Source organism: Sebastes fasciatus, chromosome 2 (assembly GCF_043250625.1).
Source record: "Sebastes fasciatus isolate fSebFas1 chromosome 2, fSebFas1.pri, whole genome shotgun sequence".
Lineage (NCBI taxonomy): Eukaryota > Metazoa > Chordata > Actinopteri > Perciformes > Sebastidae > Sebastes > Sebastes fasciatus.
Window position 1 is genome coordinate 40,472,381 of NC_133796.1, and position 26,214 is coordinate 40,498,594.

At 43.0% G+C, this 26,214-nt stretch overlaps 1 protein-coding gene across 4 annotated transcripts in view; it reads right to left on the bottom strand.

The window, feature by feature from the left end:
* cemip (cell migration inducing hyaluronidase 1) overlaps positions 1–26,214 on the bottom strand; it is a 216,654-nt gene that overhangs the window by 49,043 nt on the left and 141,397 nt on the right. For all 4 annotated transcript variants that reach the window (XM_074624536.1, XM_074624543.1, XM_074624549.1 and 1 more), the window contains exons 10-14: positions 22,553–22,700; positions 19,742–19,933; positions 10,764–10,933; positions 4,999–5,208; positions 3,593–3,798 (exon numbers count right to left, since the gene is read on the bottom strand). In XM_074624536.1, the coding sequence (XP_074480637.1) occupies positions 3,593–3,798; positions 4,999–5,208; positions 10,764–10,933; positions 19,742–19,933; positions 22,553–22,700 (926 nt within the window). The remainder of the gene's footprint in view (positions 1–3,592; positions 3,799–4,998; positions 5,209–10,763; positions 10,934–19,741; positions 19,934–22,552; positions 22,701–26,214) is intronic.

Below are 26,214 nucleotides of genomic sequence, written 5' to 3' on the forward strand. Positions count from 1 at the left end.
CACACACACACACACACACACACACACACACACACACCCTCATTAAACAAGCGAAATGCCCGGCACATTCATCTGGCTCAGATTAAATGACAGTTTCATCCTCCTCGTGCAGCCCACACGTCTCCTGTTCCCCGGCGAATCAGAACTCAAATGTATCGTTGTTTTACATTCAACTCAACAACGACGGGGGAAGAGACAGAAGGAGCCACGAGGGAGTGTAAAAATCTGACTGGATATTAATCATCATAAATCGTACAGGGGGGGAACATTGTTAGTGCAATCATGTTTGATTAAATTGGAATTTTTAAACCACAGTAATAAATACACTGGGATTTGGAAATCATTACAGAATACAATGATCCAGACAAATTGCCTCCAAAAGCGTCATTAGGAATGTAGTGCATTGTGTTTTACCAGGCTGTTATAATTGGGTAAAGTAGGAGAGGACAGAGGAAAGGAGACAAGGAGAAAAGGAAAGGGAAGCAGAGGCTAACGTTAGAAAATCCTTCCAGTCCCCTCATGTTGGAGAGCAGGTGGATGACTCCCTATCAGTGGAAGCCAGTGCCATTATGCATCCCTAACCTTGCCCCGCTATGCTCTGCAGCTGAAGGCTGAGGCAAAGTGTGCTGAGATAAAAATGTCATGTGACCTGGATTAAACTGCTTTATATTCTGAGCTGCATCTTTATGCTTTAAATACAATGCCTCTCTAACAAAGTGAGGATGCAGGGTGTGTGTGTGTGTGTGTGTGTGTGTGTGTGTGTGTGTGTGTGCGCTTGTATTGCTATCTTTGTGAGGACCAAGTTCCGTTTTAAACCAATGTAGTGAGGACATTTCTGCATTGTGAGAACATTTTGACCGGTTTGAAGGTATAGCGTTAGGGGTAAGGGTTGGGGGGAGGCATTTAGTTGTGATGGTTAAACTGTTATGCCGGCGGGGGCTTCTCAGTCAAAATAATAACAAAAGACAGAGTTTGCTGACGTGGTGAAGTTGTTGTCTTCACCACCATTGCCGTCAGCTACTCCCGGTTCGGATTCCTTTCAGTGTTCATTTATGTACAGTATTATCTGCAGAGGTCCCGCTGATTAAAACAGGTAAAAACACTGAATAGTGGCAGCATCTGTGCTAGGCACCGCCTCCTAAAATGTAAGATTGTGTACAGAGTCCATTATACAAATGCACGGCTATCTAAGATGTATCCCAATCTAACAGACTCATGTAACAGGTGCCGGCAATCTCCAGCCACCCACACTCACATGTTCTCATGCTCTTTTTTTTACCAGAGCCCGGTTCTGCCCAAGGCTTCTACCCATTAAAGGGGAGTTTTTTTTCTGGCCATTGTCGCATGAGAATGCACTGCTCACGGGGGATAACTTGTTGGGTCTCTAAGTGAGTACACAATTCAACAAAACATTGAATAAATCAAGTGTGAAGTAGGCTCATTTTCTCATAGACTTCTATACAATCAGACTTATTTTTGCAACCAGAGGAGTCGCCCCCTGCTGGCTACTAGAAAGAATACATGTACTGTATTCTGTATTATTCTGTATTCAGTACTGTGTACTGAATGTACAGATGGACCTTAACTTTACTTTAGAACTCAAGACTATCCATACTGGTTCAGTTTAGATGAGTTGTTTTACTGGTGTCTTTCTACGGCATCTAGATGTTTATATCCATGATATGAGCATCTTTGAGTCACATATTTGCATGCATAGACTTAAGAACAAAACAGTTTTTCAATTCTATTTAATACTACATTGAGATGTGTGATCACAAGTTGTGTAACAGATCATTTGCTGACCTTTAAAAAAATGTTAGCGGATAATTGAAAATGCCATCTGTCATTTTGATGGATGAAACATAATTGCAGGTGCTGCGATACGTGCATGATCTAACTTCAGAAAACTAGAACGATTGTAACAGAATGGAACTGTCAAACAAAAGTGTGTGAACGCGAGCAAGAAAGAGAGGGACGGAGAGAGATTTGACTAATGATCACTCGCTTTTGCAAAGTTGTGTTCAGCCTCTGCCCTTTCACAGCGTGAAAAATATGTTTTTCCGACAAGACCATTCTGGCTCTGCTAATTATTTGCTTTCTTGTATCTTCAAAAAAATAAGTGGAAGAGCCACTTATTTATTTCATTGTCTCTGCATCGTTCTCTAAGGTCAGAACAAGAGTCACCCCCTTACATCGTTTCTCTGCTGTCACGTCACACTGTCGTGTTTCAGACCGCCACCTTTGTGTTTTGGAACTTTAGATGGAAGAAGTATACGGATGTGGGTGGAGCATTTCACATAATTATTCTTACTTCTGAAATGTGTCGTGGCAGAGAGAAAAAAACTACCTTGCTGTGACAGTACTAATAAGTGGGAAGATGTGTAGAGTGATAATAAAGCTAGCTTGAGATTAATTGGTTCTCTTTGTTGTGTGTGTGTGTGTGTGTGTGCGTGTGCGTGTGCGTGTGCGTGTGCGTGTGCGCGTGTGTGTGTGTGTGTGTGTGGTATTGGAGGCATGTTGGTGTGTTGGGTCAACACACCAACACGAATTGTCTGAGTACTTTCACAAAGAACATGAATATTACGTGGTGAATAAACGGCGTCTTTTTTTGGAAAACAAGGTTGATTTTTCTGAGCTCTTGAACCACGAATAAAGGCATCAACCGATCACGTTGTGCAGAACGGGTTGAGTAGCGTCTATATTTATGAAACAACAACTAGGAGGCTCCGTAGTCTGAACCAGGATGGCAAACTTTATTACTCCTTTCAACCTTGACAAAGGCTGCGCAGACCAGATCCACTCCAACTGTTCTTACCGTTCACAATAAAAGCCCTAGACACTACGCAACTGTTCACCAGAGGGAACTCAAACTCACTCAGAGCATTTCGCAAAAAAAGGAAACTCAATAAAACAGCTTACAGTAGTTCAGGTTATACAACAATTTAGCTCAGACAAACTGCCAGACGCTTTGACTCTGCCTGCGCAATTCTATTCGCGGCCGCAGATTTACAGCCCTCCCCCGCCTGGACCCGGTGCGACTGTCGACTGGGGCGGACTGTATTCAGTGCGCCCAAACCGCGTTGTGCCGCCAGATCGTGGCTCGGCCCACCTAAAAGGCGCCAGGGGTCTGTGGCGTTGTCGGCAACCCACCCGACCCGTCTTGAAACACAGACCAAGAAGTCTAACGCACGCGCGAGTCAAAGGGTGCAAGCAAAACCCCGTGGCGCAATGAAAGTGAGGGCCGGTGCGCGCCGGCTGAGGAGGAATCCCAGCCAAGCGGGGTCGGGCACACCACCGTAAAGTGGTATCGGTGCCGTTGTATCGGCGCCGTTTTGCGAGTACGAGTACATGAGCACAGTATCGGACCCTATACCCGATACTGGTATCGGTATCTGTGCATCCCTATCTTGTACACTTAAGTACAAATTCTAGGTACTAGTACTTTACTTGAGTCTTGTCTTTCCATGCTGCTTTCTACTTTTACTCCACTACATTTATCTGATTTCAGGATGTCCACCTGGCAGATGTGTGGGAGATCCTCCATGGGACTGAAGAGGTTAAAGAGTGTGTGCAGTTTCTGCATGAATCTTACCTGCAGTCTTGCCGTGGGTTGGCCACATATCCCGGGTAGGCTCCGTCGGTGATGTCGCGGCACATTTTGCCGTCTCTGTCTGAAGGCAGCAGGGTCCCGGCTCGCACCAGCAGACCCAAACAGTGGTCAAACGTGTTCCTCTCTTCTGGACCGTCCTCCGTGAAGAAACAGTGGCCTAGTGTGTCATAGCCGACCACGTTCTTTACCTGGGGAGGGGATAGACACGTTGACCTTTATGGATCAGGGGCTGACAGTATGTCACACTACTGCAGAGCTTCTGTCCTCAATCTAACTGGAGAAATCATTGCCAACAAAGAGCGCAACCGGTTGTGAAAGTGTCAGCTTTCCAAAGCCTATTTCCTCAACTTTGCACCACTTTCTGTTGAATGCAGCATCATTTAACGTGGAGGGTTCCTCTTTAGCTCCTTCATCCATGTTTTGAACATTGAGTCCTTGCCAAGACTGAGCAATGTGAGGAGGAAGACTCTGATTGTGTCAAACAGCACTTCAGAGTATCCGTCCTTCTTGGAGTCTCTGGGTGGTGGCTGCTGATTGGACCGTAAACTGCCTGTAATTTCCTTTTTTTCTCTCACCCTTCTTTCTCTCTCGTTTGATTACAGGAACCACTGGGGTTTCTGCAAACATCAGAGCTCAGGAAGAGACGTCTCCCCCACTCAGAGTCTCGACTCCCCCCGGTTCCCTCCGCCGTCAGCCGACACCCGTCCATCATCGCTCTCCTCCATCCATCCTTCTAAAACACCTCTTCCCTTCATCCCCCACCTGCAACACTTCATCCCTATCGCCTCATCCCCTCACCCCTATTCCCTTCATCACTTCATCCCTCAACCCTCAACCTTCAACCTTCACCCTTCATCTCTCAACCCTCATCCCTTCATCCCTTAATCCCTCAACCCTCATCCTTCAACTCTCACCCTTCATCTCTCGACCCTCATCCCTTCATCCCTTGATCCCGCGACCCTCATCCCTTCATCCCTTAACTCTCACCCTTCATCTCTCGACCCTCATCCCTTCATCCCTCATCCTCCTTCCTAACCCATTCCTCCTACATCATCATTGCTCCCCTCCATCACAATACGTATTAAACTATTCCAAACCCATACCATGACGAACATGATATGATGTGTTGCTTTACCGGTGCTAGTAGGTGGATTTTGTTACTTTTAGACAAAGCCACGCTCGCTTTTTCCTCCAGCTTCCAATCTTTGTGCTAAGGTAACTGGCTGCAGGCTGTATCTTCATATTTACTGTGCAGACACGATCTTCTCATCAAAATCTCAGCAAGAAAGCAAATGCTTCCCAAAATGTCTGCCTTCTTGTTTAATTACGTCACTCACAAAGTAGAAACCGAATAAAAAATGGAACTTGAATAAATCTTTTTAACTGACCAGCAGTCCGTTGGAGCTGTGGATGGTTACGCAGCGGGAGAAGGAGTGGTGGATGGACAGATCGCTGACAGAAGTCGGGGGGTCGTAGCCTCCCCTCTCGTCCACGTCTCCGTTCATATGGAAATGGACCGGATAGTGTCCCATCGTCTGCTGGCCCATGTGCTGCAGCTCCACCCCAGATATATGGACTGCCTTGAAGCGCCGCTCCACCTGATGAAAACAGCAGACACTTCATTCACTCCTGCAGGTGTGTGTGTGTGTGTGTGTGTGTGTGTGTGTGTGTGTGTGTGTGTGTGTGTGTGTGTGTGTGTGTGTGTGTGTGTGTGTGTGTGTGTGTGTGTGTTGGGGGGGGTCAGGTTGTTGCATCTCTCAAGTAACAGCTGTAACTGTGATCATTGGGCACAGCAAAAAAAAAGGGGAAATGAAATGATATCAAATCTATATCAGAATGAAAAATATCAAATTAAAAGAAGGTAACGAGGGGTGAAGGCAAAAGAAGGGATACTGAAAAGGAAGGAGTGGCATGAATAAGAAGCAAAAGAAAGGAGGAGGGTGGGAAGAACAACAGACAAATGCAAGGAGATGTAAGGAGAGAGGAAAGGAGGGAGGAAGCGAGAGAAATAAATATTTGGGATGAGAGGGAGGTATGGATTACGATGCGGTGGGAGAATAAAGGTATAGGAGGGAGGATGGCAAAGATATGAGGATGAAGAGAGGAAGGGAGCATGAAGGAAAACAGGTAATGAGGAGAAAGGAAAGGAGGCGGGTGGGATGAAGGATGCAAGGAGAGAGGAATCACAGAAAGGGGTAAGAGGGGAGGACTGCAAAAATAGGACAGAGGGAGTCCACAGGTGGAGACAGTCAGGAAGGATGGATAGAAAAATATGAAGCAGAGAGGGAGAGAGCAGGAAGGAAACACAGATATGAGGGAGAAAAAATGGAAGGATGGTTGAAGGAAGAATGAAAGCAGAGGGGCATGGGGAAGAGGGAAGGAAATAGGGAAAGGGACAGAAAAAGGATGTAACAAAGATAAAAAGATAGAGGAAAAAAGGGATGAATAAGAGAAAGAAAGGATGTATTAGAGGTATAGTTAACATGATGGGAGTCGATCTGGGGAATGAAGAAGTCAGTCAGATGGAGATTCACCGGTGAATGAGAGACGTCAGAGAGCAGAGTGACTCAGTGATGAACAACTGCACCGCATCACACATTTGGTGATTTTCATTGTAACTTCAGTTAAAAAAGATTAGAGCAAATATTATAAAACCCCCCGGCTGTTTAGGAAACAATTTAAAAAAGATACAAGCAGAAACCGGGGCTGTTCCTCTCAGCTTGTGGCCAGCTGATATTAGTGGAGATACGAGGTTTTAACACAACAGTAATGCACTATACTGTCCAGGGGGGGTGTACGCTCTGAGGCGTTCATTTTGAAGGGCTTCACTGAAATCTCACTGAGGCTTTCCTTTCTGTGTGTGTGTGTGCGTGTGTGTGTGTGTGTGTGTGTGTGTGTGTGTGTTACTCGTACGTGCTGTACACGCACCCATGCATGAGAAAAATATGACATGAGCCTGTGATGGAAATTTATAATAGGATACGATAGCTTGCCCTGGGGAGAGAGAGAGAGAGAGAGGAGGCATGAAGGCAGGAGGAATACAATCACAGCCTCTCTCTCTCGTGTTCTTCTGTCCTTTCCTGTCTCTCAGTGTCTCTCCGCTGTCCTTTTGTCCTCCTATTGACAGCTCGTCAGGTTGATTTATACAGCGTGGGTGTGGTTGAGCATCTAATCCTGCTCTAATTTAACTTTTGATTGTACATCAGAGCATTACGTTTTCATTGGGCCAAATGTGGAAACACATGTTTGTGTGAATAGCCACATGCTTTGCACATCCAGGGGACTTGATCCTTTTTCTTCTTCTTGTAGTGTGGCTCTATAGACATGGCAATGTGGGTCGGTTTGACAGTGTGGAAGAAATATTTTTGTTGAAAAAACTTCCCTCCAATTTGAATTTGAAGAAAATAATCTTTACTCAGCAACACAGACGGTTATGGAGGCGGGGCACTCATGCAAGCATGGAGAAAAAGACACACAGGGCAGTATCTGTGCCTACGGACGCATGTTAATGCCAGGTCTGAACAGTGCCTGAGAACAGGGACTTTATACCTGTTGTCTGTGATATCCAAATGGGGAGGAGACCTTAACAAAGACCAACGCACGCCTGGTTCACAAGGCAAAAAGGCGAATGGAGTCTGGAGGTTTCCTGGATAAAACAATTTACTACTCAGTGTTACTTAAGTTGCTATTGTAGAAGATTAAAGGGAGAGTCTGAGGTTCTGGATCAAGTCGAGTTCCCGATTCAGAATTTCAGAATACACAAAAAGACAATATTAAGGAAAGAAATTCAAATAAAAGAAAAAGATGTTACATTTTTTTTCTACATCAGCAAATCTCAACATCTATCGGATAGTTTGACGAAACAATCCCAACTCAAGGTCCACTTACTAGCTTCTTTCTAGAACTTTCTACCATGTCACACCTTCACAGAGTTTGCCCAGTTGTCACAGATATAGATTTATTCATCCATCCATTATCTGCTGATGAAGACCACGTAGTCCAGTTGAAACCTACTGAAAAAGCTACCGAATGGACTTTTACTTGGGATTGTGTAAAACTACTATTTCCAAGGTCAGGAATGAACTTTATTGCTTAATATTGGATGGATTGAATGAGATTTGGTTCAGACATTTATGTTCCCCTCCGGATAAATTGTAACGGCTTGGTGATCCTCTGACATTTCATCCAGCTCCATCATCAAGTTCAAATATTCTATTTTGATTATGATGAAATATGTGCTAAACTAAGGACATTCCTATCACCCTCAGCTGGACAGTGTGTAGTGCTAACACGCTAAACCAAGATGGTGAACATGGTAAACATTATACCTGCTACATATCATAATTTTTACTCTGTAAACGTTATTATGGTTAATCAAGGTCACATGGAAAAAAAGTATCCAATTCAGCTAAGGAAACGACTTCCCTGCATCTTATTCCATGACGGCAGCGATACTAATACGATCACAGCACTCTACTCAGATTTTATAAGTCCATACTGTAAATTCAAATGATTTGAATTTTAACCCTGTGTGTTCAGTTCAGAGTTAGGCCCTGTGGATCTACACAGGCAGCCGTCCCCTGAGAGAAAGCTTTAATTAGCCTGGGTAGCGGAATCAATGGGCCACTGTCACTGACTCAAACCATTATCTGATGTGAAAATATGTGATTAATAACTGCACAGATAAATAAATAAAAAATTCCATAACAAACACATTGCTTTATTTTTTGACTAATCAGTTGTTCTAATTGGATTTGGTTCCTTTGACTGGTCCCGTTATGCACTTTGACTGTAGAGGTATTCACTGATGAGAATAATAAGTCTTTGAATAATACAGTGCCATATATTATGTTTTTTAGTTGAAAGAATAGTATCACCAACTTCAATAAAAATAGAGGAATTTGCCTAATTTTAAACACTAGGTTTAAGGTTAGGGCTTTGACCTTTGACCTTTGATTATTGACCATACAACATTTTCCTAAAAAACAATGTATAGTCTGATACAAAAATAGTCCCTCTCAATCATCACTTCTGACTAGGGATACACCGATACCCCGGGTCCGATACTGTGCTCATGTACTCGTACTGGCAAAACGGCACCGATACCACTTTACGGTGGTGCGCCCGACACCGCTGGACCGTGATCCCACCTCAGCCGGCGCGCACCGGCCCTCACTTTCATTGCGCCACGGGGTTTTGCTTGCACCCTCTGACTCGCGCTTGCGTAAGACTCGTTGGACCGTTTTTCAAGGCCGGTCGGGTTGGTTGCCGACATCGCCGCAGACCCCTGGCGCCTTTTACGTGGGCCGAGCCCCGATCTGGCAGCACGACGCGGTTGGGGCGCGCTGAGGACAGTCCGCCCCAGTCGACAGTCACACCGGGAGCAGGGGGCTGTCCCCGGCGGGGAGAGAGGGTGCAGCGAGCCCTTTGTCCACGGTGCGGCGAAGTCCCGGCGGGGAGCGCTGTAAAGCTGCGGCCGCGAGCCACCTTCGCCCTTTTCCAAGCCGACCTAGAGCCGGTGGCGGCGCACCGCCTCGTATGCGGGACTCCCCAGCCTGTCGTGTGTCGCTCACACCCTCCAGCTGGCTCTTAATGAGGGTCTTTTGGCACAGAGAAGTACTTGTATTGGTACTCGGTATCGGCGAGTACCCAAATGTAAGTACTTGTACTCGGTCTGAAAAAAAGTGGTATCTGTGCATCCCTTCTTCTCACCCACTAGAAGTATGTGGTGTCTGTTTCTGCAGAGCCTGTCGGTGTCTGCAGCCCTCTCTCTGGATTTTCTCTTTTCTTCTTACTTTGCTGTGCTGTGCTCTGGATTATTCTGGGTCACTACTAACAGCCTTTGGGCCTCACATGGGGGTTACTCAGCCAATAACAGTGTGCAGGGTGTGCGGCCCGTTCAGATTGTCAAATACTGCCGCTTTTTTCACGCTCCTCGACGTCTGATATCGAGGCACAAGTCCCCCTTTAGCTCTACCAGATGCAAAGTGTCCGTATTTGACGGATGAGAATGGGTTTGTTACAGCGTTATGTGGTTTGTCCCTGGTCCTGTCTCTCTCTCTGTCCTCTCCTCTGTGCTGCTATCAGTGTGTCAGTTTGATCGAGGGACACACACCGAGCAGAGAGGACTGCATGAAGCTTGCCCTTCGTCTGCATTGCTTCAAATCCGGCAACACGGTACCTTCCCACAGGGGTTGTGCAGAGATGTGGTCATGTTTATTTGTGTTTTAGAATGGAACCGCAGTGAAACAATCAGAAAATAACGCTGTATTTCTCAGATTCCAGGAGTTTGGTTCCTAGTGCAATACATAGCAGCGAGCACAAGCTCTAGCTGGAACGTCACCAGAGAGGGGTGTAAGAAAATATCGATATAAGTGAGTAATGCGATATTATGTTTTGTGATACTGTATCGATTTTCCAAATCACTCTATCGATTTTTAATTAACCTCTTAAAAATCTGACAGCTGTCCCGGCCGCTATTCTGTCTTTCAGAGGTTGCTTTCTAAAGCTAGAGTGAAGATACTGGCATAATCTGAAACTAGAAAAACCTGAGGAATTCATTGGTACCAACCATGTCATACTTGCATCTCACTAAGGAGGCTTAACATCACCCCAAAGTTATGCTTAATGTTGGCGAAGAAAAACTGGCATGGTCATTTTCAAAGGGGTCCCTTTGACATGCCCACAATGCCCAAAAAACAAGTAGTTTTTTGCCTGCAGTACAAATGTGATATTTTCACCTATTTAATGTGGTGTATTTTAATATCTCTGCATGGGGTCCCTAAACAGTTTTAGAATTTCATAAATTGGGTATGACTGGAAAGCTGAGACTCTTGTGGATCCAATGAGTCCAATTGTATTCACGTGTAATGATGTTAGTCTCCATAGTACCCATTTCAAATAGTGACTTTTTTTACTCATATGGTGGTTTGTCTTTATATAATGACAGTTTTCCTAAAATTAGATTTGAAAATAACATATCGCCTTGCTTACAGTATTGCAATATAGCGCAATGTATAGAATCGTTACCTCTGTATCACGAAACGCATCGTATAGCCAGATTCTTGCCAATACACAACCCTAGTCCCGTCCCGTATGTGAATCACCTGGGTTTTTTTGCACTGTAACTGACAAGGTTAGGAAAACAGCGTACCTTCAAATGTCCGCCGAAAGTGTCAAAGTCGAAGAATTGGCAGGCCTCATTTCCATAACAGCCGGGCTCCATCTCACCACGAAACAGGATGTTACGGGTCAACAGGCCCACCTCCGCCCTCATGTCCACCCCGTCCACTTCCTCACCTATGTGGATGAACTGGGCCTTACCTGCAAACACGCACACACACACAAACATACCTCAGCTCAAGGGCTCAACATTCAAACATTACAACAAATACAATATAGAGACAGCTGTCGAAAACTGCTGCGTGGATCTACATTGCTGTTTGAAGCTTCACTGTTTCTACCAAACAGCCCATTCAACAGAGCTAAGCACAGTGTAAACAGATGTCCATTCTCACCAGAGACTGAGGAAAGTACAGCTTATTGTTTGTTTGTTGTGTGCGTGTGTGTGTGTGTGTGTGTGTGTGTGTGTGTGTGTGTGTGTGTGTGTGTGTGTGCGTGCGGGCGTGTGTGTGTCTGAACAGATGTTTCAGATAATTGCGATGGAGGACATAATGGTAAAGCTTAGTCATAGTTTGTAGCACCACTTTTTCCTCTTTTTAAATGCTCTCACTGATTTATTACAAACAAACCAAGAGCTGTTAACATGAAGTTAAACAGATAACTCATTGATTGGACAGTTTTAGTGATGTCATCCTGCATCATCAGCGCTACATGTAAGAAAATCAAATTCCTGTCATGCTGCACTTTAATGCTTCATATGCAACCCGTTCTCACTCCCAACTCGTCAAATACCACCGTTTGGTCAGCGCCCCTCAGCATCAGAAATGGACGTACGGAGGAAACCCTTTAACAACGGTATGTGACGAACCGGGCTTTCAACTAACTCCAATGTAAACCCACGTGTGGCGTTATCTGACTGTCGGAGCAAGTGATGTAGTATTAGTAGCGTGAGAGTCCGTTCAGGACGGGAGGGCGGTGGTGGATGGCTCAAACAAACACAAGACTTTTCAACCAGGAGACGTGTCCCGTGTGAAACCAAAAGAAACGTTGACTTATTTTGTCACGTCAGTCTTTAGTCATGTGAGTCATTAGTATCGTCAGTATTTTGAAAAGACACTATGCATGTAACAACAAATATTGACACGCTGGAGGAGGGGTACCCCGTGCATCGGTTTCCGATTCCGAGGGCTACTGTCCAAGCGGCGGTATGTGACGAGTTGGGAGGGACAATTCTTTGTCATGTGTGTATATTCATGTTCTCTGGTGTCACAAAAAAAACAAATAACTGATCATGAGAATTCTTAGTAGTATTAAGACTGCAAATCAACCCCTTATTATGAATAATGAAACTCCAATAGTCCTAAAAATCTTCCATTATGGCCGGGACAGACAGGGCACGTGAGCAGTTTGTGGCGGCTGCCTTGCTGAACTAGTGCGTGTCACACGCATGTGGTGTCCACACCGGCAGCGTTCTGCTGCTGCTGCCAGCCCTTTCTTTCTATATAGAGTTTTCCTTTCATCCATTTCATTTCATTATAAATTTAATTTATATTTATTTTAGACAGAAAAAGGTTAAGAAGTATGTGCTCATTTGTAAATAATAGTAATAATCCACAATTAAAACCTGGTACTTTATTCATTCATGGAGCCCAGCAAGTTCCGCAGCCGCCACGCGCTGCTGACGTTACCTGTGTAGCTCCATAGAAGGCCAATTTAAGCCGCAGCAAATGATAGTGATGCTGAGGAGAACAAAGAGCCCATGAAAGGCAGGGACGAGAAGGACAAGGGCAGCAAAATGAGTGGTGCAGAAACGATTACAGCTCTGTTCCACGTGTATTCCACTCCTACACATTCACACCCTGAACAACGCAAATGTGCTCATTAGGAAAAACAAAGTGATGCCAGGAAAAAAAAGAAATCAAAGAAATGTGAAATCTGAGAGACAGCAGATCACACACCCACATGCTTAATCTCTTTTTCTCCTCCTACTCCCTCCACCAGCACAGCCAGGACGAAGAAGTACAAATAAACACTATCATTCCAACTCACATTTAAAACACCAACAGCTCAGGCTTACAGAACATGTTTAGATCTCAATGTACTACAGTTTACTGCTAGTGCCTACTGTAAGTCCAGCACTTTTTACCAAGACTGAAGGGCTTTTCTTGGGAATGAATAACCAGCCTTGTTCATTCTTTTTAACTTATGCACTAATTCCCTTGATTTCAAGAATTATTGATTGTTCATAAAATATATTGATCAATAGTTCTTCATATGCTGCTGTGGCTGGCACTGTACACTCAAAGGGTTCAGGGATCATGAGGGACTTGATACCATCAACCGGTTCTCACTCCACTCTTGTCAAAGACTGAAGCTTGGTCAGTGTCCCTCTGCGTCTGATACAGATGCACCGAGGCAGCCTTTAGCGTCTGTATGAGATGCAATGGATTTTCAACAACTAACTCCAATGTAAACCCATCCACCTCATTGTTAGACTGCCAGAGAAACTGACATAGTACAAAGAGCGAGAAAGTCTGCGTAAGGCGGACAGGAAGTTAGGATGGACGCTAGAGGGGAACCATAGTTTGAAGCGTATAGGGCTCTCTGACCATGCGGTGGTATTTGACGAGTTGGGAGTGAAAATGTGTTGATATGACGCCAAAAGTTCAGCTCCATGTCATGTAATATACAATATTATCACTACTGATTGATACTGACATTTAAAATTATGTCTCTGTTCTGTTAAAGTGTCCAGTAAGACATGTCAGTGAGCCAGCATGCTCAATATCTGGGACTGGACCATCAAGATGGAAAACAGCCACTGTTTATGCTATAAATGAAAAGTCCATATGTCTGCATGTCTATTTCTCTGGTGGTTAAAACAAGCCTATGGAACTTTGGAGTAGTAACGGTCACACGTGGCGATTCCAAGATGATGGTTATTTTTAAAATGTGCTGCCAGTATATTATATTATATTTATCTACAGTTTGCTAACATTAGCATTAGCTACTGGTCATACCAAACAATTTAGATTGTAACGGCAAAGCTCTTGAGTGTATTGATCTAAAAATTGTGTGTTTTATTCCGTATAAATTCAACTCTTCATTTGGGAGAGGAAATGTAATTTCTTCTTTCCAAAGTTACATTGTCTCACTTTAAAGGCATAGTTTGGGTGTTTTGAAGGGGAGTTGTATGAGGTACTTCTATCCAGTGTATTACCTACAGTAGATGACGGTCAGCACGACCCCAGTTTGCAGAAACAGAAAGGAGTTATCACATGGAACCAATGCAATGTACTGCTGTGGACGGGGGCAGCAGCAAAACAGCAGCAATATCATTTTAAGTGTACGCTATATTTAGAATATTTTCACTAGTGTAGCTTGCCATGAGACAGATATATAGGGACGGAGAACAAGCCTTTATCTATGCTCTTGCCAAATCCTTTGAAAAAAACCCTGTAGTTTTACCTCGCAGAGCACAGGGGTTGCTGTTCTACCTCTGTCTCAATTGGTTAGTTTGTTGACACTATTGTGACTTTGGTTAGTTCGGATTCACCAAAGTCACACAATAACACAAAATAAGTAACTGAGTTCAGGTGGTTTTGAAGTGGGGTTGTATTTGATGTTCTGTACATGACACATCACAGATCACGTTGTAAGCATCTAGTGATTTATATTGTATAATTCACTGGTGTAACATTATGCGTTAGGTTTCTCCACCAAATATGTGTATATATCTGGCCACCGAATATCGTGCCTCTTGCTGATGTCTTCTACCTGCTCACTAATAGCACACAGATCTTGAAAGTCAATTTGTTTAGGTTGCATTGGCGATCTTTGGTGGTTAATGTCCTTGCATAGCTTGATAAGCTATTGCACTCCGCTGTACTTTGCCCAAGTGTTGATGTCAATGGGGTTTGTGAGTTTTGAGAGCGGTCAGCATGTAAATACTCCAGAGTTTATTGATTTTTTGGGTGTGATCAGTTCTCAGTGGAGGTTTTCCCAGCACGTTCACACAAAAAGGCGTATAAATGCCACAATAATGTGCGAGGCGTTTAGCGTGCAATAAATACACCTTTCTTGATTTCCACATGGCATTTGTACGCCATATATCCTGTACTGACTGCAATGTAAATGCAACTGCGTACAAATGCTACGGTAAGAGTTGGTGACCACTTACGGTGGGTGGGTGGGGAGGTGTATTTGATGGTGTTTTGTTTTGTAAGTTAGTCTATGTACGTGTTTTTTGTAGACATTAACCTAACTAAGTGATTTTCTTGCCTGAACCTAGGTTAGTGGTTTTCTTGCCTAAGCCTAACTAAGGACGTTTGTGTGGCGTAAAAAATGACATGCAAAAAACGCTAAAATGCGTACTAATGACACGCGGAATGTCCGTGTAATGTGGTAGTATAGACCGGGTTGTTTCTCCAGACCTACATCACATTCTGAAAACTGAACAGGAAAGATTCTGTCTGGCTTTGCAAAGCGAGGTAAATGTCAGGATAGAAATAGAAGAATCTGAATGTACTGTAAATCCTTCTACACTGCTCTGGGCCATTCCACTCTACACCATTTATTTTCTACATTCATCATCATTGATGCCATTTAGAACTGTCAAAAGTTCAACATGTAAAAGCTCAGGCACAAGTTATTGGACTTAAACTGGTAAATAGCCCGAGGCTCCCTGTCTCTGTGTCTCTCCCAGCTCTCAGCTGCCAACAACAAAAACAACACACCCTCCCTGTTTGTGCATAACCTTAGGGGGCTGGGGGAATAGACTCCATTATCACTGCTTGTTAAAAAAAAAGTGCTGCAAAGTGGCATGCGGGCAGGAATTAATGAGACGGATTACAGTCAGTAGGAGATTGACAGGAGCTCTGAGGAGTAGCCTCAGGCTCACAAAAATAGGATTTCCACTCTTGATGGCCAAACACCCGGTGACGTCAGAGAGCCGAGGAAAAACAGGGAGGAAGGTGTGTGTGTGTGTGTGTGTGTGTGTGTGGGGGGGGGGAGCTATAATGGACTGATCTTCTGATGCAGCTGGGCAGGAGAGAAACGCCAGCAGCTCAGAGATTTGAAGATAAATTTCCCGGACTCCCGGAAGAAACGCAAACATGACTTTTTCGGTGTATGAATCGGTGGACGGAAGCGACAGCTATGAGAGCACACGTCATGTCACGTTATTGCTGACTTTTAGCCGCTACGGGCAATGAGGGTTTTTCTCCAAAAAAACAAAGACAAAGGCCATTTGATTCACACAGGACAACAGTGAGGCTGACAAGGCTGACCTGAAGAACTCTGCTGAGTGTGTGCGTGATGATGCAGTAAGAAAGAAAGAAAGAAAGAAAGAAAATAAATGTCTGTATGTGCATGTGTTCATACCAGCATGCGTGTCAGTGTGTGTGTGTCGGCGTGAATGAGCTCAGTCAGGAACACGCAGTAAGCCAGGATGCAGGCTGAGACTTTCCCTTGGCCCCGAGTCAGACCAAACACCTTCCACTGACTCCCACACACTGCTCTAGGCTGTCTCAACCTGGCTGCACACACACACACACACACACACACACACACACACACACACACACACACACACACACACACACACACACACACACACACACACACACACACACACACACACACACACACAGCTCTGTAGACTCAGCCTTAACTCTGGTGGAAGGGTTCCTAGCAATAAAGATGGTTTCAGTGTGTGATTTTAATGTGTCTGGGCAGATAGAAATGCCATAGTTAAACAGGTGATTGCATTCCAAATCAATAGGCTGTAGGCTATCGAAAGGAGCAACACATGCTCATGTACTATGTCTGTATTCAATAAACAAAAATCCTCTCATCCTGAAAAATATGTCAGCAAAGAAAATAATAAAGCCGTTTATTATTAGTCAAGACAAACTTTATCTGTATAGCACATTTAAAAACTACCGCAGTAGACCAAAATGCTGAAAACAAAAAATAGTCTTCAATCCTTGTGGCCTGTGGCGACTGCTGATAGCAGCAAGTGCATCTTTAAAAATACAGGTCCGTTTCAAAATTGTGGTTTACACTACACAGAAGGTACGGTTCAGTTCGAGTTCAGTTCAGTGGAAAAATCCCAAATGCATAAGGATCTGTTTGTTTTCATTTATTTCGAAACAGACAGTAGTTCAAAGGTCAAAGACAGAAAACACCCTCCTGCTGAGGACTGAGGGAGCATTTCGTCAACAAGGTCACAGCAACAACAGGTCACACCAGGCTATAAACCTGGAGCATCTCTTGTGCTATGAAACTGAAAAAACAAAATACGGTTTGCTTTTTCCTCATCCCGGTGATCAGCACATCTGGGTGATGCTTTAAGGTACATTATGAACAGATAAAAAATGTGTGATCAATTTGCGATTAATCACGATTAAATATTTTAATCAATTGACAGCCCTAGTTTTTTGTTTTTTTTCTCGCTGTAATGAACTGGCACTGAACCGTGACTCGTACGCACCTACTATACAGAGAGGTGACTACAGAATGTAAATACACTGAGTTCATGTTTCTGTGCTCTGCTTGCTCCTGCATGATAGTAAACACAGACTCAGACTAAGTGTGATTAAGCTTTTTATTCCTCCAGCATCTAAACTGTGAAACAAGCTGCCTGACTGCGTTAAAGGTTACCTGAAAGTAACGCCATTTAAAGAAATTGATTCAAGGCACAGTTTTGGGCTTTCCGTGTGACTGATGTAGTCCCATTGCTGGTTTTATGTGCTTGATCTTTTTTCATTAGTCGAGCTTGTTTCTTTTTCCGTCACCTTTTGCTTTTAACCTTGCGGAACACTTTGCAACAAAGTGGAATGTGTTTTTAAGTGCTTTAAAAGAAAAAAGTTGACTTCACGTTGCTCGGCCACTTCAATTTAAAATGACATTCCTTCAAATTAAGTGAAAAATGTGTGTTTGTGAATGTTGTTGCTTTGGATGTCTTAAAGGTTTTTGTTACAGCCTCAACAAGTGGCCTGAAATGTCCTTCCAGCTCACCGTTGATGTTTGACTCTAACGTAGAAGCATGAGTACACACAGTTAACTGACCAACTATAACCTCGCAATCACAGCTGTTAAAATTATTATTTTCACAACTGGAGTTCATATAAAGATTCATTTTTTCCAAATATTAAATGTGTTTAGGGGCCATCCCTCCCTATAGAGGACAGCTTCTGCCAAAATAAAAAATCAATCAATCAATAAATAAATGACTCGATAAATAAATGTCATTGAATGTAGCAAAAATAATATTATATATTATATGTAGACACTATGTACATTCATTAATTGACAAAATGTGACATTTATGTAATACAGAAATATAAATTTATAAGTTGGGGGAAATAAATAAGGGGTGAAATGCAAAGGGAAAATTGTGCATAAATAATTAAATAAATGCATAAATAAATACATACATTTAAAAATAAATATAAAATAAATAAGAAATAAATTCTTAAATAAAAACAAAAATTAATAAATAAATTTAAAAATAAATAAAATATATATATATAAATAAATAAAAAGAAAAATTAAACAGAATAGTAAATAAATAAGGGAATTAATACAAAGAGTAAATTAAAGCAGAAATATCACTTTATGTCACATTTTATCAATTAATTAATGGCTACATTTATTTACTTTTTATTTATTTATATATTTATCTTTAAATGTATTTATTAAGTTTTGGTTTTATTTTTTATTTATTAATTTATTTTTTATATATTTTTTAATTTATGCCTTTATTTATTTATTTATGCACAATTTTCCCATTGCATTTCACCCCTTATTCATGTCCTCAAACTTATTTATGTAAAAACAGAAATATCAATTCATGTCACATTTTGTCAATTAATTGATGTACATAGTGTCTACATATTATATATAATATTATTTTTGCTACATTTAATGACATATTTTTTTTTTTATCGAGTCATTTATTAATTTATTGATTGATTTTTTGAGTTTGGCAGGTTCCGTCCTCCATACATGCCCTTTTCTATCTAGCTTCAGATAGACTGGAGATTGAACTGTTGACCCAGATAGTGTTAAGGTGCTTTCAGACAGGGAGTGGTAGCCTCCGCCACCTCCAGTGTTTTCAGTGTAAACACAGCGGCAGCGGTAAGGAGAGAGAGGGCATGTCATCTCCTGTCTGTCTCTCTCACTGTCAGATAAAGCAACAGAACCTTTAAGTACCAATTTGGCTGCTGTGTTCCCACACAGACAAAACTGAGGTGATGCTCAAAAGAGATGAAAGAAAGAGAATGCATACTAATAGTTAATTTCTGCAGCATACTGTGTAATACAAGGTCCTCTAACCTGGCATCGACTGCAGCTGGGCCGCCTACTGACAAATACTTCCATGTTCTGAATTTGAGATATACTGTTATGTTTTCCTCAATATTCACCTAGTTTGTTTTTTTCAATCTTTTAAAATCAAATTTCAAATTCATGGCTGATCAGAATCAGAATCAGAATCAGATTGATGGGGAGCAGATGGAGACAGAAGGCACTGAGCTGTTCCAGAGTGAACCCACAGCAGCTGGAGTAGAGTGGAAAACACACTTCAGTTCTCTCTGACACGCCTATTTTAACCTTAGGAAGCTTTCCTTACCTTTATTTTAGGCTCAAAAACAACCTCTCGATTCAGATGACTGGTGGATTCCTCAGCCTCTGCTCTCACGCACACTCTCTCCTCTCTCCTCTCTCTCTCTCTCTCTTTCTCTCTCTCTCTTACACATGCACACACTCCTGTTACAGAGCAGGCTCTAGCAAACAGATGTGCATTGATTTTTATTAAGTCAGTCATGTTGTGCTGCAAAACAGACTTCTACTACAGAGTGTCATGGATCACCGTGGCATCCTCTGTTATGACTCTTCTCTCAGAAACATTCAGATTAATCATTTTGTTAATAAAATGTCAGAAAATAGTGGACCTTTCATTCCAGCCCTGCATGCTAACATACTGTAGGTCACTGGTTCTCTTACCTTGGACCTTGACCTGGTTGGGTGTGCAAGTAGGGCAGGGCAACAGGGTGAACTCTTCAGCCTGGTACATGGAGTAGTCAGTACTGGCAACTACTACCCGATCCCCGGACGCCCAGCCCTCCGGTTGGTCGTCCAGCTCCAGGACGCTGCTGTCGGACAATACGTCGATAGAAATGGAGGCCTGCGGACGAACTATAAGGGGAAGACGGTGAGAGTTAGAGCTCATGGAATGACACTGACACACTATGCTACATTCACAACAGGCCTACACAGTCAAACACAGCAACACTAGTCTACATTGGCATGGACGAAACCCATCCATGCCCACAAGACATGTGTGCATTGTTAAATCCATGGCTCATTTCCAATGCAGTACATTATTTTTGTGTGGCAAGACTAAGCAATATGGTTTAACAGCATTTTTATATATTTATGATTGCTTACACACTCAAATTAAAGATAACACAGTAAGTGAAACCTGAGTAAAACCTCAGCCCGGGCTTGCACAATATAAGCACATTCTCATCCACACGCTGTTTGCAGAACACTTCGCACACTTTTTTACATTAGACACAGAAATCTAACATAGATAGATAATGTATTGTCCTCCAGGTAAAGGACATTTGTTTCCACAGCCTGCAACACATAAGAACGATAAATGGACACAAGCATTGTCTGGAGTGGCTGCGATCAGCTCCGCCGGCCTGGTGGAATCCAGGGGGAACATTTGTGTCAAACTATTGTCATAAATAGTTTTCCAGCGGTGCATACCAGGCGCCGAAATCGAACCCAACACTTGTTGTTGCCCGAATTCAGAATCACAACAAAAGTCATCAGACACAACAAAGAACCAGCTGGGGCAGTGCGGGCGGTGCATCATCAAGGCCATGTGGCCGCAGGACATATCAGTTTCTGAGGAGCAGAAGGCCAAACTGAAGGCATGGCGGCTCATGGCCCTCATGGCCTCCGTGGAATTCCTGCCCTGGTTGTGATGCAAAAATACCATTTGTAGAAGGCTTTATATAGTTCTGAATGAAGTGTTTGCTTTTACAAGAGATATTTTGTGTCTATGTTTTGGGTTTTGTAGAGTTCCGACAAAGACGGCTTTAGTTTCAGAAATTGTGTTTTAGCAATCGCTAAAAAACCTGTAGTAACTTTTGACTTACAGTACGTCATGTTTAAGTGTAGCAGCAAAGCTTGAACCGGCTCGCAGGCTTTGCTCTACTTCGAAAAAGACTTCTTACACCGTTCCTCGTATTTCAAGGTGTTCTCAAAATAACTCCTATGATATCAATAAGGTGCAAAGAATGAATGTACATTGGGACTTTCTCACTTTTGAAATAATTAAATACGTATGCATGCCATTTCATCAGTCATCTAACCGCCCATCCATCTTCCAGCGCTTATGAAGATGTAGTGGCAACAGGCAAAGCAAGGTGGCCCAGATGTCTTTCTCCTGATCAATGTACTCTAGTCCCTCCTGGGGAATCCCAATGAGTTCCCAGGCCAAATGGGATCTATATCTATATACTATAATCCCTTAAGAGTGTTCCAGGTCCGTTTCCTCCCGTTAAAAGTACAAGGTTTAATCCATTTGAATTGTGCATTTTCCTTTGAATGTCCAGCAACACATGATGCACGTGTCAATTTCCAAGCTCCACCCATTCTTTTTAAAATGAAACTACTTAGTTTGATTTTGAAAAAAGATCAACTTTGTTAGGCTTAGTCAAAAAAACGACTTAGTTATGTTTAGGAAAAGATCACGGTTTGGCTTTAAATAACTCCAGAAGTGTCATAATTTAAGTACGGAAGTTACGTGTCAAATAAGTCAAATAAGTCAACGTTGACTTCTGGTTTCACACGGGACACAAAAAGCGGTCCCCTGGGTGAAAGTCCTGTGTTTTTTGACCCATCCATCCAACCTGACCTCTTCCTTACGTGGTGCACACTGCTCTTTATACTTCCTGGTTCACAATTACGTGGATTACATCCGAATTGATTTTGTGCTGACCATCACAAAAAAAAAAAAGGGACACTTTTTGTCTACACGAATCAATACATTCAATTTTGTGACTATTCCACATTCTGCTGTGTGACTGTGCTGCCTTACCAGCCCTCCTCATGTCGCCACAACGGGCACCTAAAGTATCTTCACTGATTCTGCCAGTATCTCTATCTGCATTTGGGTCCTCCCTGCCTGTGCTGCATCCATCAGCCGAGCGCAAATTTATTCAAATATAATTCAAATATAATTCAACATTTTTGAAGTTGTTTTTTGTCCGTGTTCACTTGTCATCCAATTGTGTAAGAATCTGTTAACCAGAATAAATCTCAGCCTTAAAATCACATGCATTTTCCTGAGAACTAGGTGAGTTCAGTTGTATTAGGAAACATTGTGTGTGCGTGAGGGGTAATTGGAGAGTGATGCAAATGGGCAGTACCCAGTGTCAAAAGATCACTTCATCACTCTCCACATAACACACTAATACACACAGAGACAAGCAACAAGCCCAGACAGAGGTGTTGTGATATCCCAGTATGGTTGGAGCAGTGCCTGTGAACTCTGAGCTGGCTGTGCGGCTGTGTTTTCCTGATCTGGGCTCCATGTATTCCAACCACAGCAGCCTACGCACGACACACTCTCTTGAGCACAGCCACAGTCTTTACGGACATTGATACTTATCTTACTTGTGAGAGCCATTAATCCGTGTTGAGTATCAAGTTTTACATTCTCCTATTTTCAGAGGAAATGTCATACATACTGTACTCACATACATAAACACAGACACTGGAAGTAAGTCATGAACGTACCCAGTTTTCCACAGAGGAAGCGGACCCTGTAGTTGCGACAGAAGCCATGAGCCTGGTCCTTGTTGAGGCAGACGAAACCGTAGTCCTTGTCGATCTTGTGGATCACATCTCCGGTCTGGTTGGCTGGTATGCCATCAAGGGTTTCGGCCTGGACAAAGGGAAAGAGAATTGACGAGAATGAACTATTTGCAAACACACCAAAACATTATTGTCAAATTTTGTGACACAACAATGGTATTGTAGGTCGAGATTAAAGGAACATTTCAAAAAGTCGGGAAATATACGTGTCTATAACTTGAGAGCGAGACAGAGATGTCTGGCCACTTGGTTCAGGACAAATTGTGTGTTTTTGCACCAGACATCTGGTATTTGTTTGAGGTCTGGCTTTATTTTGTTACCTCGGCCAAGGCCGAAGGCCTAGGAAGGAGGTTATGTTTTCGCCGGCGTTTGTTTGTTGGTTTGTCCGTTTGGAGGGTTACTCTAAAAGTTCGTGATGGATTTGAATGAAATATTTTGGAGGGGTGGGGTGTGGCACAATGAACAATCCATTCGATTTTGGTGGCAATCCGGATCATGATCCGGCTTCGGGAAGTTTTTTAATAACTCAGCCTCAGCGACGTACCGCTTTATTAACGCGTTCAAGTTGACAGCCCTAGTTACAATAATGTGCCGCCACCACGGCTGGTGTGTGTGTGGGTTTGAGAGAGAGATAGAGAGAGGGGAAGAGAAGGTGGACTAATGCATGCAAAGTCTCTGTAAGTTATTAATAACTTACTCGGAACTCTGTTTTTCTCAATTTGTCACCCGCCTGCCCGACCTGCGGGTTCTGTTTGGAGCTGCGCATCACTACGGCCCCGGATGGATAGATAGATGGTGTTACAGCTTAAGTTAACAACTGTTGTGCTGGTTTTGTTACGTTTGAATAGTTCTTGTTTGTTTTCGTTAGCTTGTAAGTCACAGAGGACAGTGGGAAGTGGTTTGTGTTGGCGGTGGTTTGCTCTTGTCTTTTGCATAAAGTAGCTGTGCTAAACACACTGTGGTTTTCTTCCAGCTAAATTTGTTCTGGAGCCAACAGTGCAGAGCACTGGTATACAGTATTTTGCATAATTGCTATACTGCTAGCTGCCATTTGTCATACGTCATATTAGCTAGCTAGCAAGCCCTAAGTTGACTCTCAACATCTGGCTTGTCTACCAACAACAACATTGCTCTTTTATATAGACCTTTTACAGAGGAACTGTGAAAACTTGAATCCTGCTTGCACTAAAAGCGATCTTGTGAAACCTAGCAGGTTACCCATCAGATCTGGTGGCATAACGCATTGGAGAGGCCAGCAGATGTCTCAAATGTACATACAGTATGTGTTTCTATAAATGGATATTATAGAAAATACTACGACACGATACAAAATATCGTAGAAAAAAAAGAAAGCTGTGATGCATTATATTTTCTTAATGCAGACCTATTCATCCATCACACATTTGAATGCAGGTCTATTGTAGGCTAAGTGTTTACTGCAAGTCTAATGCATTCAAATATATTGTACAGTATATTGGATCATAAAACATGGACATTCATGTCAGCTAGCCTGCTGGCAATACTTGCACCTCAGTACAAAAATAACAGACTGTCCTTTTTTTTTTTTTTTTTATTATTATTTTTTTGGGGGCATTTTCCATTTTTTTATGACAGGACAGTGGATAGAGTCTTGAAAGGGGGGAGAGAGAGAGAGTGGATGCGGAAAGGGCCACAGGCCGGATTCGAACCCAGGCCGCCGCGGTCAGGACCAAGCCTTAATACATGGACGCCCGCTCTACCAACTGAGCTAACCCAGGCGCCCTAGACTGTCCTTTTTTTAACCTTTCTCAAAGAGCAATGAAACTGCGGTCTCTTGAACTCCAGTGGCCTTCAGTGGTAACATTACGGTACAAAGCAAAACAACAGTTCAGCCTCAGGCTACTGAGCCTCTTGACATTTTCTTGGGATGGTTTAGATCCCAAACAAATCAGAACCACAATATGTAACATATTGGAACAAGACAACAACAAAAAACATTTGGCTGCTAAAAATAGAGAACCCACAGAGGCAACTCAGACAGGGAAAACTGCAAACGGAGGAAAACAGACTCGGTGGAAAAATGATGACACACACAGAGCTAGAAAGCTTGGGAGGTCTTGGCAGTTCTTACTGAATGTTTATGAAAACGCAACGGTTGCAGCTACACACTACATGGTAACAGACAGATACTACAAAACTAGGAAACTAAGATTAGTACATTTCTGGAGATTATTTTATTTTATCAAACGACATAACAGGACAGTCCAGCAAGGGAACAGGAGGACATAAAGGACAGATTGTAAGGGAGTTTGAAAAGTAGATGCATTGGAGCAAATTATTATTATTATGAAGTTATACTGTTGCACAGCGGCCATAAAAAGGAGCAGCTGGATCCTACAGTAGCTACTTTTTATGGTAATGTATGGGTGTTGGGAGGCGGTATGGGCAGACCTGGCACTGCTGCTTATCTTCATGGAAGGCTAACAGCTGCTGCTTTATGGTGCCAGGCTGGATCCACATCCACGGGCTGCTGCCATGTCATGTCCCAGCAGCACAGTAATGGCAGGTTGGCAGGTCTGTGCTGATGATCAGCTGACTGAATGGATAGACAGACCTACCCCCTGACAAAACTGTACTCAGGAGCAGCTGGACCTCCTCTTTGGTACCCCATTAATCCAACAATGTTGTTGCTATGTGTGAGGATGTGATTTTAAAGTTACAGTTTTTCAGGTTTTTCATGAAATCAAATCCCGTTTTTGATATTATTTATGGTCATAACTAGGGATGCACCGATACCCATACCAGTATCGGGTATCCGATACTGTACTCATGTACTGGTACTCACAAAACAGCTCCGATACAACGGCACCAATACCACTGATACGGAATAAAACATGACCGTCTGTCAGAGGCTCTAATGGGTTAAGTTTGTTAGAGGCATCTCCTAAACCTACAGATTCTGTGGATTGCATACTGTATACTACTAATAGCTCCATGGTAAATACCAGTATAGTGGTGCACTGGGTGTCTGTCATCATTTATGCATCTCTATGTTCATCAACAGATAAACACAGACAGTTTTGATTGGTAACTGCAGATGTCCATTTTGTCCAGAGCAATTGTCTTACTACTAATAATTAAATCAAGAGAAATGTAATGTTTGCAGTAGTAATTAAATGACATTTAGGCAGTAGTGTTCCAGGCAGCTCTGCACACGCACATACCATGACATGAGTCCCAGATAGTCTGGGCTTAGCCCCAGACCTTGTCAGCTCCTAGACACGTCCCTGCTGCTAATGCCATTGGAACATCCTTCTGCTGCCGCCTCACGTTAAAATCATTCGACTGGCAAAACACGGAGTGGGCTTTTGTTGTGAATAAGCCACAGGAGATGCAGCGTATTTGTCACTGAGGTTAGCACCGTCAGCAATCGTTCATCAAAAATGTGTTGACAACAAGTCAACAACGGTCATTTGAATGATTTTTTGACAGCAGATCTTTTGCAGGGGATAATGGAAAAAGAAGAATCCGACACAGAGAGCATTTCTATGCTGGTCTGTTGTAGGTTAAGGGTGTACTGTGGCTCAGAGGTAGAGAGAGCCGTC